The sequence below is a fragment of the Lissotriton vulgaris genome, chromosome 2_1, assembly GCF_964263255.1.
Source record: "Lissotriton vulgaris chromosome 2_1, aLisVul1.2, whole genome shotgun sequence".
NCBI classification, from domain to species: domain Eukaryota; kingdom Metazoa; phylum Chordata; class Amphibia; order Caudata; family Salamandridae; genus Lissotriton; species Lissotriton vulgaris.
In genome coordinates, this window is record NC_141687.1 from 60,355,196 (window position 1) to 60,370,610 (window position 15,415).

Here is a 15,415-nt window from a genome sequence, read left to right on the forward strand (position 1 = left end):
GTATTTCCATAATTTTATAAGCCCGGCTAGATAAACGCATGGAAAATGTTCTTCTGTCCGCGTTCAGCAAAGGCTGCCAAAACAACACCTAGTTGTTAACTCATATCTCGTGCTATCGATTTGTCTCACCTGGTCATTCAGAAGGATTGTTTGTTGTGGGAAATTATACTTGAAAGAAGCAGGCTTTTCGCCCGGCATAATCCACACTACATATTTGACTTTATTATTTTTTGTTTTTATTCTATCCATGCATTTATTTTGTCGATTTAGCGCACAGACGTCAGCGAGCCAGGGGCTGGGCCGGTAGGGCCTTGGGCTTTTTTCTTTTAACTTACTTAAACCCGCAGGCCATTACTGCAGCGCCGGCAGGCCCTATCCAGATATCAAAAGTGTACTCCTACGGCCGGCGGGCGTGGCGGCGGGCTAATACTAGTGAATCTGATCTGAACGAATGAATCACACGGATGCAGCCTAATCGTATCTTACATAGCCCTCGGAGGCGAACTGCCTCCCACCCACCACGCAGGTGATCTTGCAAGCGGACCGTCCAATCATGCCACCACCCAACCAAAAAAACACAGCGTTGCTTTTGGCACAGTATTAGAATGGCATCGCTAGTAGTTAGACTTCTTAGTTTGGATAGTTTACTGTTTAACGTCTTACCGTTACTGGTGGGCCGGTCGGCACAGACACACTGGCTGCACTGCTAACTGATTGTACGATTAGGCGGCCAGCCGCGGCCTGGTGCTGCTTGTTACCAGACAGTAGTACTGGTCTGTACTGTACTACTGGCTGATCGATGACTGCACAGGCTGCCCTGCCCATAGTGTCCAGGCTCAATGTCGCCGTCGGTCGGGTCGGGCATCGGCGGACTTCAGGGACGATGATGACTCATGGACGGACGTGGTGAGCTGTGGTGGTTATGGTGGGGCGCGGCCTTGTGAAAAAATCTGCGCATGCTGCCGCGCGCTGCGTGCACAGCCCCTACCCCCCATCAGAACCAACATCCAGCCCGCCCAAAGTGTTTGTGTCCGCGAAACGCCCACCGGCAAGTGGCAACACTGTCTGCAACAGTCAACATTGCACTGTAGTGTGAACTAAGGGCCGCGGCCCACGGCTGCGGCATGATGAACATATATTTATTAATTTATTAATCTTCTCTTGCACTTGGGCTCAGCCTCATGGCAGGCTTAGTTATTAAAGAGTCTCACACAGCAGCAACTAGTCGCCGTGACTCACAATGAAAACGCCGCGGCTGCGCTGCACGCACTGAGTACAGACACTGTAAATGTGAAAAAACATCATGTGACTTGCGAAGCGGATGCGTAGACCCGGCCCTGATAATTAAGTGCCGGTGCTAAGCACCGGAAAGCACCGGCACAAATTAAGCACTGCACCTGACACGAGAAGTAGAGAGACCCACTGTCTGCTTGGTTCATGTCCCTGCCACTGAAACTAGAACGCAGTCAAAACGAGGGTAGTTTGGTAGAGCCAATCCCATTCCTCCATAGGGGAGGGCAGTATTGTATTATGTTGTAAGATACACAGACAGCTGCAGGCAGAGGTAAACAAAAGACCTAGTCCAAATATCATGATTTTGTCCAACATAAAGCAAGAAAGAATCCTCTAAAAGGTGATAGAGACCTCCTTTTCAAGAAAGGGGGCCCGAATAGGGCTCGGGCCAAAAAGTGATGGCATGTTCTTTTTTATACATTCTGCTGCACACGTAGAAAGAGGAAAACGTCTCTTATTGTTTCTGTGTATAAAGGGGCCCCCCTGCATAAAATCAAACCGCATGCAACGTAGGCACCCTTGCACCTTGGTGCAAGGGTGCCGACATTGGCATTAGGCGGACAAAACTTTGCCCTCGCTGGGAAAAAGCACAGGAAAGTAATGTAGTGCATAAATACGGTGCATTCCTACCCTTTCATTTGGGCGTAGCAAAGTGCAGCAAGCTGACTTGCAGTGCTGCCCTACGCCAAACTCCCATGAATGAGGGCCATGGAGTCCTAAAAGAGGCGATCTCCATGTAGGAATCTCCCTCTAAGCACAAGTACAGGTCTACACTGGGATCCATCCATGGGGCCTGCTCTCCGCTCCAGCTCATTTGAAGGTCACCAGAAGGCTCTGTCAAGATGGGATCCCAACCAGCGGAACCAACACGACATGAAGACTTTTGTATAATTCAACCCAAGAGAACCCTGAGAGACCCCAAGGTAGACCCAATAGTCGCACGTTTGACTTACTCTAGCCCATTGTAGTGCCTCAAAGAACCATCTCCTAATTTTGCGACCTGCCACCCCTCCTTCTGAAGCGACCAATCCCAAAGCCCACACTTACGCTCCACTTCAAGGGATCCCACGCGTGGAACCAGCCAGTGAACGTTGGGGGCTCGTAGCCCTGTTTCACCACTATGATGGGGGTGTCCGGGTCGCGGCCACTGGGGTGCGTCTTCAGGTACTCCTGTGCAGTAACAGCCGCCTCTTCCTTCTCCTTCTCATTGGCATCTTTACCAATCCAGAAGAAAACCTGTGTAAGAGGAAGTCAGAGTTGGGTTGTACCAAAGGACAGCAAGAGGGGGTCTAGAGGTGGTATCAGCACCCACAGCGTTATCTTATCTCGGTCCCTTCCTGGTGAAACGCTATTTGGGAAGTGTAGCATTCAAGAACCATTTCAGGTAGGGTGACCAGATTTCCAAAAACTGGGACATTTTTCAAAAATAGAAGAAGGACTACAGTTGTACATTATCCGAGGGCCACGGAATGGCAGCGCTCATCAAGATAGAAATGCTCTAAGAAAACACATAAAATGCAATTTTTAAAAACAAGTTGACCTATTCGTTAAATAGTTTTTTATAACATTTGCTAACTAGTGTTTCTTTGGAACACATAAAAAAGTGCCTCCCACTATTTTTAGTCGACCCTCTTTAAAAACAGGGACACGAGCCACATCTGCTGAACTCTGCCAGGACACTCGACAGCCGCTGAAGAACTGGGACTGTCCGGGTAAATCCAGGACTCCTGGTCGCCCTAATTTTAGGACAATGGTCAACCAACGGACAGACCAATGTAAAATGAAAGGATCAACCAAAACGTACAGGTTCATCCAGCACCAATCGCTGATTGGTTTTCTGTCCAATCACTGTAGCCCATAAATGACCGCTGGTGGATATTGAGACATGGCAGTGGGTGGACCAAGAACCCCAGAAGCAGCCTCCGAGGAGGGCTTGCGACACATTGACTGTGTGGGTGGGAGCTGTTGACATTCAAGCACTAAACACGTGCACATTCCACCCATGCACAAGCACTTTGGCTACCCTCGTTTCACGGTGCAAGGGGGCCTGTGTTGTAGGCAGGATTGTTTTTCTACAGGAAAGGACAGACTTCTGCACAAAAACAATCAATAATTTTGACAGACGATGCATCAGTTTGCAATGCTTTGTACCAGCGCCAAGCTTTAGGAAATCTGGGGCCTTATTTATGAAAAGTGACGCATCGCTGCGTGAAAACAGCGATGCGTCACTTTTCAATGCGCACTCCTTGCGACACCAATGATGCGTCATATTTAATGTATGACGCATCATGTCGCAAGGAGTTACAGATACGTCAGTATTTCTGACGTATCTGTAAGCGCAAAAGTGACGCATTGCTGGAGTGTGTCACAAAAGTGACGCAACTCCAGCAATGCGTCCTTTCACATGGGGAAAGCCCCATGTGAAAGGGCTTGCGTCAGTCTTACGCCTGCTGTGAGGCAGGCGCAAGATTTTGACGCAACAGCGTCCTAAAAGTGACGCAGTGAAATCTCATAGATTTCACTGCGTCACTATTACAAGGCTTTTTGCGGGGGAACGCCCCTTCTGCATACATTATACCTGACGCAGGTATAATGTGGCGCAGGGGTTTAAAAAGTGACGCATCTACCTAGATGCGTCACTTTTTAAATATGGCGCAACAAGGCGCTTGCTTTACGCCGCCGATGCGTCACAAAAAGTGACGCATCAGCAGCGCAAAACTGACGCAAGGCCTCATAAATGAGGCCCCAGGGGCCTTATTTATGAAAAGTGACGCATCGCTGCGTGAAAACAGCGATGCGTCACTTTTCAATGCGCACTCCTTGCGACACCAATGATGCGTCATATTTAATGTATGACGCATCATGTCGCAAGGAGTTACAGATACGTCAGTATTTCTGACGTATCTGTAAGCGCAAAAGTGACGCATTGCTGGAGTGTGTCACAAAAGTGACGCAACTCCAGCAATGCGTCCTTTCACATGGGGAAAGCCCCATGTGAAAGGGCTTGCGTCAGTCTTACGCCTGCTGTGAGGCAGGCGCAAGATTTTGACGCAACAGCGTCCTAAAAGTGACGCAGTGAAATCTCATAGATTTCACTGCGTCACTATTACGAGGCTTTTTGCGGGGGAACGCCCCTTCTGCATACATTATACCTGACGCAGGTATAATGTGGCGCAGGGGTTTAAAAAGTGACGCATCTACCTAGATGCGTCACTTTTTAAATATGGCGCAACAAGGCGCATGCTTTACGCCGCCGATGCGTCACAAAAAGTGACGCATCAGCAGCGCAAAACTGACGCAAGGCCTCATAAATGAGGCCCCAGGAGCGGACAAGGAGCAAACTGGCTATCCTAACCCGGAAGCACCACCTCCTTTCGACCACTCTGCTGTGTGCACTCCCTTTCCCTGCCAGCCTCTCACACACTGTATGTCCTTCCAAACCCCCTAACCCTCTTCCCCTATTCTCTGCTTGCCTCTCATTCTTCCTACCTGGTCCCACGTGTCGAGCAAGAAGACGTCATCCTCATCAAGGTCGTCCTGATTGAAATCTGTTATTTCTGTGGCAACAAATGTCCCAGTCTGATTGGAGCATTCGAAGAGGCGTGGCGAGATGTCGACTGACTCCTTCTGCAACCTGGGAGTGAAAATGATTGACAGTTGGTTTACCAACCAGCAAGTTAGCTCAGTGAGTTAAGTGCATGCTTCTGCTATCTGGTGTGACCTACATATCATGATTTTGTATTCCACCAGGATCAACTCAGCCTCTTATCCTTCTGTGGTTGATAAAATTGAGTATCATTAAATTGAGTAATAGCAACAATTGTTATTTACAGCACTTAGAAGCGGCTACAGTCTTCGGTGCGATGTAAAACATGAACCTTTAGTACATGAAGCCCGGGAATGCAAGCTTTGCACAGGATTAATCAGCTGTCTAAATTCAAAAGCGCCGTATTACTGCCCGTGGTACAAAAGGGGGTGGTGATGGTTGGGTGGCTTCAAACCCGCACTTTCCTGATTTAGGCACAGGAGTTTCCAGGGTCCCTCCTTTTCTAGAATGTAATGTGTCAGGCTGATATAAACTGCATCCTTCACAGCTTTGAGGCAGCTGCCTAGCAGTTTGCGTGCAACTCCCTGATGCCGAATCATATCTCACTGTGCTATATCGTAAACGGTTTGTAACGTATTAATTCAAGTAATAAAACGATCTCTGTGACAAAACTTGTAACCCGCTAAGTTATCTACACAAAAAAAATCTGTGATCTGCATGTTCCACGTTGTGCTTTGCAGCAGGAACATTAACCATCTATGCAAGTTTATGATGAGTCAAAACTGCGACTAAACAAAACACTGGTCACTCCAGCAAGTACATTAACTACCAGAGCTATCTTACCGTTTTGCTTACTGGGTATTACCTTAGGTGTCTTAACCCTCTATAATATTCGTGACTAATTAAATTCACCAGAACAGATTTAACATCATATTTTTAATTGTTACAAACTTCTATGCAGCCGTTTAAAAAAACAAAGTGAGTGGAATATTTACAAGCCCCGTTCTTCACCAGAGCGTCACTTTTTTTGACGCTCCAGTGACGTAGCATCATTTCCCATGTTTACAAGTTGGTCCTAAGCCACTTAATGTGGCTTAACACCACCTTGTAAATATGCCGCTTTCTGCGCAGTCCTCTGCAGCAAAGAGGCGTGCAATGGGTGTTGTAGTGGACATTCCACTTCAACATCCATTTCTTTTTTACGCTACATCTGATTTACAAGGCTGAGGCAGATTTATCTGGTCTTAGAACGGCGATACGAGAAGAAATGATTAATTTCTCTTCATTTTTTGCTCTTTCTAATGTGTGCTGCATTTTGCTGCACACATAGAAAGGTCTCATTGCCGTCATTGATTGTTTATGTGCAGAAAGTTGTCCCTTCCTGCACATAAACATTTGCCCTTGCAGCGCAGGCACCCTAGCAAACATGGCGACAGGGTGCCGGCGCTGGCACGAGGCAGATTTTTAGGTAAAGTCTGGGCAGGGCATGGAGTATGGAATAAAAGCCCCGCCCATATTTGTCATTGGCTTGTGTCACTGTCCTTCGTAAATGCTGGCTTCTGATTCGTTAATAGGCTTGTTCGTCGTTCCTTAGTACCGCCTTGTCTTCATTTGTAACCTAACTGGCCCTTTTACTTCGATTGTTACACAGTAGGTCTTTTTTATCTGTAAGCACTATTTTCTTTAATGAGTTTCTCCTACTGCAGGCACGACATGCTTTCCTGCAACATTGGTACAAAAGGGGGTGGTGATGGACGGAGCATCTGAACCAATCAAACACTCACACCCAGTCAAAAGATCTGGGTTTAATCCATCACCGTTCTTTAGCCCACTCTGCCACCCCAGTTCAGACATGGCTATATGCAAATCAGTCTGACCCTGTGCCTCATGGGAACAGTCCAGCCCGAACTGCCAGAGTGGGCTAAAGAATGGTGATGGATTAAACCCAGATCTGTTGACTGGGTGTGAGTGTTTGATTGGTTCAAATGCTCCGTCCATCACCACCACCTTCTGTACCGCTTTGTTTGCCATAAGTTGGCAGGGTATGCTCAGACGTGAGTCCCTTGCTCACTTTGCCACTGAATTCAAGCAAGCCGGGCTGAAGACGGCTGAAATGCCAGAAACCGGTCCTCGGAAGCTTGTTTCCGGTCCAGGGAAAGCATGGCTTGGCAGTTCGGGCTGGACTGTTCCCATGAGGCACAGGGTCAGACTGATTTGCATATGGCCATGTCTGAACTTGGGTGGCAGAGTGGGCTAAAGAACGGTGATGGATTAAACCCAGATCTGTTGACTGGGTGTGAGTGTTTGATTGGTTCAGATGCTCCATCCATCACCACCCCCTTCTGTACCGCTTTGTTTGCCATAATTTGGCAGGGTATGCTCAGACGTGAGTCCCTTGCTCACTTTGCCACTGGATTCAAGCAAGCCGGGCTGAAGACGGCTGAAATGCCAGAAACCGGTCCTTGGGAGCTTTTTTCCGGTCCAGGGAAGGCATGGCTTGGCAGTTCGGGCTGGACTGTTCCCATGAGGCACAGGGTCAGACTGATTTGCATATGGCCATGTCTGAACTGGGGTGGAAGAGTGGGCTAAAGAACGGTGATGGATTAAACCCAGATCTGTTGACTGAGTGTGAGTGTTTGATTGGTTCAGATGCTCCATCCATCACCCCCCCCTTCTGTACCGCTTTGTTTGCCATAATTTGGCAGGGTATGCTCAGACATGAGTCCCTTGCTCACTTTGCCACTGGATTCAAGCAAGCCGGGCTGAAGACGGCTGAAATGCCAGAAACCGGTCCTCAGAAGCTTGTTTCCGGTCCAAGGAAGGCATGGCTTGGCAGTTCGGGCTGGACTGTTCCCATGAGGCACAGGGTCAGACTGATTTGCATATGGCCATGTCTGAACTGGGGTGGCAGAGTGGGCTAAAGAACGGTGATGGATTAAACCCAGATCTGTTGACTGGGTGTGAGTGTTTGATTGGTTCAGATGCTTGGTCCATCACCACCCCCTTCTGTTCCTGCAACATTCAGCGCGCCATGCATGCTTTCACTTTCTGAGCAGCCCGGGACAATGACGGCCGCTTCTTTAAATAGGTCTCGCATTTACAAGAGTTTGAGCAATTGGGATTGTAAATGACAATGCCTTTTATTTATGTGTTAATTAGCAAAACACATAAATAAAAGGCATTGTCATTTACAATGCCAATAGCTTAAACTCTCATAAATGCAAGACCTGTTGCATTTCAAATGCTTGTTTGCACCAGCGTTAGGGAAAATACAGGGCTACATTGTATTCTTGTGAATACGGTGCATCCCAGCGTTTAAAAAATGTCGGAGTGTGGCATTGTCCAATTTGATGTAGCACCGCACTCTGACATTTTTGGTAAATATGTCCCTAAATGTGTAAGTTCACTGTCATATTCTACCTTTCCTGGCTCCGCGCGCCTCTTGTGACTCCACCCTCTTTCTGCTACCATACCTTCCTCCCAAATGTATTGGAACCCAGAGTGTTTTTTAGGTCTCGCCTCTCAATGAGCATGCGCATTGAGCGGAGCGAGACTATATGAGCTTAAACAGAGGTTTACCTAGACTGGCGATTTGATGCTGTGCCCGTGCACTTTTAGGTCAATGCACAAGCGCATTGACCTAAAATGCGCGTGCACAGCATCAAATCGCCAGCCATCTGTTCCCCAGCAGCTCTTCCCACTCCGCCCCACAAGCTTCCCCCAGCGTGCGCTCTGCCTCAGCCGCACTCCTTCCACACCTTTGAAGTGAAGCTTAGCTTCACTTCAAAGGCCCCTGCTGCTTCACACTATTCACGGCCGCCAGGCCGTGTCTCTCCCTCATCGCCGCTCTCCCCGCTCCGCCCCCTGCTGCGGCCGTGTCGCATTTCTCCTCCCCGCTCCCCACAGCAATGCCGTCCGTCTTGTTTATGATGCACCCACATGTCGCCTTGCATCCTCAAACACACCTTAATTAGGCTTTCTTTAAGTATTTTACAACATTATTGTACTGTCAAATTTGTATAGCGCTTCATAAGATTAATGAGGTTCAAAGCGCTGTGACTGCATCGTTCTTGGACCCCTTTTCAGAGTGTGTGCTTAGTTGTTGCTAAAGTTGTTGGATGAAGTAGGTCCCTCCAGTGTGGAAGGTGTTGAAAGTAGTGCATCAGCTCTAAACACAGCGCGTAGGCATGTAATGTAAAAAATGTAATGTAAAAAGGATTTGTAGAGCGCTGCGTTCACCGGACGGTTTCTTGGCGCTGGCTAATGAGCCATTCGCAGTTTCACTGTACCGGCCATGTGTACTTACACGTGCATGGCTTAATCTTTGAGACAAGCATATGCTACTGGCAGGATCAACCAGGTAGCCGCACCTGACGACGGGGTGCATGCCTGGTTGCAAGAGTCTAATTCCTACAGTGATGCATAGGCGCTCCTCGGATTTTTGTGATTATAGGGGAGCCGTGTTTTAATTCCTTCTGCAATCATGAAAGCCTGTCACTTCTTCTTTTTCGAACTTGTATAAATAGTGAGGGCAAGTCTTGACTGCAAAGATGGGGCTTGACTGAAGGTGGGGAGTTTAGTTGAAGGAAGAGTGCTCTTTTCCTGTGTATTACTCAGTGAGCTATGCATGTTGCTTTAAATGGAATTTATCTGGTGCGACGTGGACCCGCATTGGAAGGCTGAGCAGCCTTCTGGGAGCTGCATTTTGGATTCTCACTAGTTCCCAAAGTATGGGTGCTCTAAGGTAAATTAGTTTTATTTAGACAAAACAAGGGAACCCAGGGCGCAATATGCTAAGGACCTTGGGTAGGTACTTATTTTCACAAAACAGTGGTCCTTAGACTAGGAAAGAAAATTGTTAAGAAAATAAATATAGACTAAATAGGACTATATTTTTTTAAAGACATGTCCAGCCGGACAGTTTAATATCTTGATAAGGAAGATCACAGAGAAATATAACACACAATGTGATGGAAGTGGGACACCAGCCGATGTCCGACTACCCACTGGGGGGCACAAACAAAACGTAAAAGTAACAGGCAAGGTTGGGTCATCTAGATATCATAAATCATAAGTAGATAATCCACAAATATACACATATGCATGAACAATTGTAGTCAGCTATGCATTTAGTGCATTAAGGTCGACGACGTTTCGAACCCTACAAAATATCGGTTCATCTTCAGGACAGACAATGATTGCCTAAAGAAATTACTCTTTCAATTGACACCACAGTGGGGTGAGGCTGAAAAAGGATTCAGCACGGTAATCAGGGAAATATTATAATCAAAAGTGAAGTACCGGGCGAATAAGCGAATTACTCAGTGAGGGCTATGCCTTGAATCAAAGGATCGGAGGGTCAGTAATGCAGGTCCACAATGGGGGTCCTTGCAGCGCCTCTCTGCAAGGACCCCCATTGTGGACCTGCATTACTGACCCTCCGATCCTTTGATTCAAGGCATAGCCCTCACTGAGTAATTCGCTTATTCGCCCGGTACTTCACTTTTGATTATAATATTTCCCTGATTACCGTGCTGAATCCTTTTTCAGCCTCACCCCACTGTGGTGTCAATTGAAAGAGTAATTTCTTTAGGCAATCATTGTCTGTCCTGAAGATGAACCGATATTTTGTAGGGTTCGAAACGTCGTCGACCTTAATGCACTAAATGCATAGCTGACTACAATTGTTCATGCATATGTGTATATTTGTGGATTATCTACTTATGATTTATGATATCTAGATGACCCAACCTTGCCTGTTACTTTTACGTTTTGTTTGTGCCCCCCAGTGGGTAGTCGGACATCGGCTGGTGTCCCACTTCCATCACATTGCGTGTTATATTTCTCTGTGATCTTCCTTATCAAGATATTAAACTGTCCGGCTGGACATGTCTTTAAAAAAATATAGTCCTATTTAGTCTATATTTATTTTCTTAACAATTTTCTTTCCTAGTCTAAGGACCACTGTTTTGTGAAACTAAGGTAAATTAGTGCCGTCGTCCACATTCTTCAGTTGGTAGCTGCGCGGGATGGCATCTCGCATACGGCCGGTGCAACTCTCCAGCCGCTAGTACTCTGAGCTCTTTTCTCCTGCACAGGGAAGAAGTACTGCTGTACACATCCCTTAATCGTGTATGTGTGCGCGGCAGTACAGCGACTCACCTCTGTCACTTCTGCTGTCGCTCTGTGCAAGTGTCCTGATACCCCCATAACTGATAATTTCACCCTGTTAATCAACCCCTCTGCAACCTAGTTTTGTTTACATTATTAAAGTGTGCCTACGTGCTCGTGCTTTCGGTAAAAAAGTATGACCGATTAAAGGTTTTGCACATGACCTGGTGCCACTTGAGAGCTATGAAGTCCTACGTAGGCATCGGACTAGACGGTAATCGGACATCTCTCCAGGGGGTCAGTTCATGCTGTGTACATCGCTCCAACACGCATATACGCACACAGTATTTCTTACACACAGCACGTCCATCTCCAGCCTCGGATGTTAACTAAAGATGTATTGGCGGGAGTGGTCCATTATGCTTTGCGTGAGGCATGTAGAACATTTAATTCACCAACAGTTTTTCATTAGATAGCTGCTCTTTTATAGGACATTGCTAACTTTTCTTAAAATTTAAAGAACAGGTGAATGACCAGGGAAGACCATGCACCCATTATGGAAGTGCTCTAAATGCGGGCACAACTTCACATAGACTTTCTGTTGTGTAGGAGTAAATGGCTTACATTTCGTTTTACTTGCAGATCACGCACTTTTTTAAATGGACAAGAGGATTTTCCGTCCTGTTGTATTCCCCGATGCCCTTTGCAGACCCACGTGCTTGCCATAAACTGCTTACAGAAATCGTGGCACACCACTGATTAACCTTCTTCGTGTTAGACGCATTTTTTTTTTATTACTGAATGCAATTCCACCCTGCAACTCCAACTCCACCCTCCAACTCCCCCACCAACTCCAAATCCACCCTCCAACTCCACCTCCACCCTCCAACTCCACCTCCACCCTCCAACTCCAAATCCACCCTCCAACTCCAAATCCACCCCCACCTCCACCCTCCACCCTCCGACTCCACACTCCGACTCCACCCTCCAACTTCAACTCCACCCTCCAACTTCAACTCCACCCTCCAACTTCAACTCCACCCTCCAACTCCTCCACCCTCCACCCTCCGACTCCAACTCCACCCTCTGACTCCAACTCCACCCTCCGACTCCAACTCCACCCTCTGACTCCAACTCCACCCTCTGACTCCAACTCCACCCTCTGACTCCAACTCCACCCTCTGACTCCAACTCCACCCTCTGAATCCAACTCCACCCTCTGACTCCAACTCCACCCTCCGACTCCAACTCCACCCTCCGACTCCAACTCCACCCTCTGACTCCAACTCCACCCTCTGACTCCAACTCCACCCTCTGACTCCAACTCCACCCTCTGACTCCAACTCCACCCTCCGACTCCACCCTCCGACTCCACCCTCCGACTCCACCCTCCAACTCCACCCTCCGACTCCACCCTCTGACTCCACCCTGCGACTCCACCCTCCGACTCCAACCTCTGACTCCGCCCTCCAACTCCACCCTCCACCCTCCGACTCCAACTCCACCCTCTGACTCCAACTGCACCCTCTGACTCCAACTCCACCCTTTGACTCCACCTCCACCCTCCGACTCCAACTCCACCCTCCGACTCCACCCTCCGACTCCACACTCCGACTCCACACTCCGACTCCACACTCCAACTCCACCCTCCGACTCCACCCTCTGACTCCACCCTCCGACTACGCCCTCCACCCTCCAACTCCACCCTCCACCCTCCGACTCCACCTTCCAACTCCACCCTCCAACTCCACCTCCACCCTAAAACTCCACCCCCCATCATTCAGGGGCACCACCACATCACTCGGGGGATACCACCACATCACTCGGGGGGCACCTCCACATCACTCAGCCCAACCACATCATCACTCAGCACCACAACAGCACTGTCCTTGCTTGCTACCAACAAGTATTGCCATAGGCAATAGGACTCGCATTGGGAAAGCGTAAGCTATTGGCTTTGTGAATAACAATGCTATTAATTGATATATTTTCAATGCCAACACATATTAGAAAAATGTGTCATTTACAATACCAATAGCTCACACTTTCCTAATGCGAGACCTATTGCATTGCAAATGCTTGTTTTGTATTTCCAGCACTGAATGTATGAGCTGTGTTTTCAAACTTGTAGAGCTCAGGAACTCACAAGTGCATTTCATATCCTCCTCGTTTTGCTTTCGAGCTTTAAATTATCAACACACAATGGGGCAAATGTACAAAAAAATGCTACGCCAAATTTGGCAATGCTGCGCGGCAAAAAAAAATTAATACGGGAATGCACTGTATTCACAAGAATACACTACACCCCTGCGTTTCCCCTAGCGCTGGTGCAAAAAAGCTGCCTAGTGCCAGCACAGGCAACCAGCCGCCATGTCGCAAGGGTCCCTGCCCTGCAGGGGCAACTGTTTACGTGCAGGTAGGGACACCTTCATGCAGAGAGACAATCTATAATCAATAATGGCGATTAGCCCCTAATGCCATGGGTGGCATTAGGGAGGCACAACAAGGAGAAATGTTTTAATTTCTCCTCGTGCTTTCCATTTCTAAGTGTGCTGCATTTTGCAGCACACATAGAAAAAGGAAATCACCTGAATTTATTGATTTTGTGCAGGAAGGTGACCCTTCCTGTACAAAGTCAATCAGCCCTGCTACGCAGGCACCCTTGCACCATGGTGCAAGGGTGCCTGTGTTGGCATCAGGTAGCTCATTGTACACCAGTGAAAAAGACAGGAATGCGCTGTATCACATATATGGCGCATTTCTGCCTTTTAATTTTGACGTAGGGCAGCGCAGCAAGATTCCTCGTGGCATTGCCATACATCAAAACCTCATGAATAAGGCTTTTATGGGCCTCATTTATGAAGTTTTGGTTTTGCCATTGGGCAGCCCCGCAGGCCTTCCTTGTGCGCTGCCCTACGGCAAAAGAAAAGGGCGGGAATGCATCGTATCTATCAGATACTGCACATCCTGTCCTTTTCCCTTGCACCAGCGCACAAAAGTCAGCTGTGCGCCAATGCAGGCACCATTGCACCAGGGTGCAAGGGTGCCTGAGTTACAGGGATTATTAGTTTTGTGCAGGAAGGGACACCTTCCTGCACAAAATGAATCAATTCAGGCAAAGTGTTTTCAGAATGCAGTGCACATAGAGAAAAGGAAAAACAAGGAGAAATTAAGATATTTCTCCTCGTTGTGCCTTCCTTACTCCTCCCCTGGGAAGGCATACGTTTTTGGCGTTGGCCCAGACTTACAATTTCTTGTAAATCTGGGGCAGTGTCAAAAAGCCATGGATGTTGCTGGGAACGCCTCCAGCAACACAAATTGCACACCCCTTTAATGCAGAAAACTGTGTTAAAGGAGCAATATTTACGAGGCAGCATTAAACTTACAAAAGTGGCTTAGGGCTGCCTGGTAAATATGGAGGAGGCTCCTGCGCCACTGGAGCGTCACAAAAAGTGACGCACCGACAGTGCAAGGGGCCTCATAAATGAGGCCCATAGTAACAGGGCCTGGCTACGAAGGCCCATGTGGTCCAGTGGGACTGCCCTTTACCTACTTGCAGTTACCTGTACTATTCACTTATTTTATTTTACATTGTGTATATCGCAGCTTTACGACTGATGGGTGTCGGTGAGCTTCACACTGAACAGCAGTCGAGGTTACATTATAATCAAGAGATATGAAACACGAGGGCACGTATTCTTTGGAGTGCCCGGTTCCAGAGGCGGTTTCTATATTGGGGCGTGGGGGCGTCGCCCCCCTTTTCGTATTGTTGCCACCCGGACAGTGAGCAAGCCCCATATTAAAGACAGAATTTGTTTTCATTAAAAAAAAGATTAGCAGTGCATGCGCAGTGGCTCGAGCGCAGTTTCCTTTTAATGGTGCGGCAGACAAACATGAGTGAAGGGGGCAGACTAGGAGATTGACAGGCCCCTTGGGTTTAAGTGCGCATGTGGGGGTAGACGGGTGTCTTGCTCTATCCAGTCCGACATGCACACTTAAACCCTTGCCTACCTAAACTATTGTAGGAGCCTTGGGGACTGCTACCACAGTCCCCAGTCTCCTAAGGAGCGCTGACAGTGCCTGACCGAGCCAATCATTGCGCTGCTCTAATGCAGTTTCCTTACATAAACAGCAAGGGAGCAGTGCATTGATTGGCTCAGGAGTCGGGGCAGGACTGATGACCGAGCTGGTAATCAGAAGTTCCATGCAGCCTGTAGGGAAAATCACAAGACGAGTGTTCTCTCTGCGACAGACCGGGATCGGACGGTAAGTCACTCTTGTTTTGTGTCATTGTCATGTGGGTACTTGGGAAGGGGAATCCACGAAGACAGTATGTTATTTTTTCGTTCCTTCTATCTGTGTGCTCCCCTCTTGGTGGCGGTCAAAAAAGCAAGATTATTAGAATACGAAAATAGTTGCTGTGGTACAAGAACACCTGTAATGGGGACGAAAAGGTGTGAGTGT

General features: G+C 47.9%; 1 protein-coding gene across 4 annotated transcripts in view; it reads right to left on the reverse strand.

Moving 5' to 3' along the window:
- The window catches only part of VIL1 (villin 1), a 154,936-nt gene that overhangs the window by 33,599 nt on the left and 105,922 nt on the right, over window positions 1-15,415 (reverse strand). For all 4 annotated transcript variants that reach the window (XR_015308330.1, XM_086954458.1, XM_086954459.1 and 1 more), the window contains 2 exons: window positions 4,783-4,927; window positions 2,341-2,529 (listed from right to left, as the gene is read on the reverse strand). Coding sequence is in view for 3 of the 4 variants with exons in the window: in XM_086954458.1 (XP_086810584.1) it covers window positions 2,341-2,529; window positions 4,783-4,927 (334 nt within the window). In the remaining variant the exon portion in view is untranslated. The remainder of the gene's footprint in view (window positions 1-2,340; window positions 2,530-4,782; window positions 4,928-15,415) is intronic.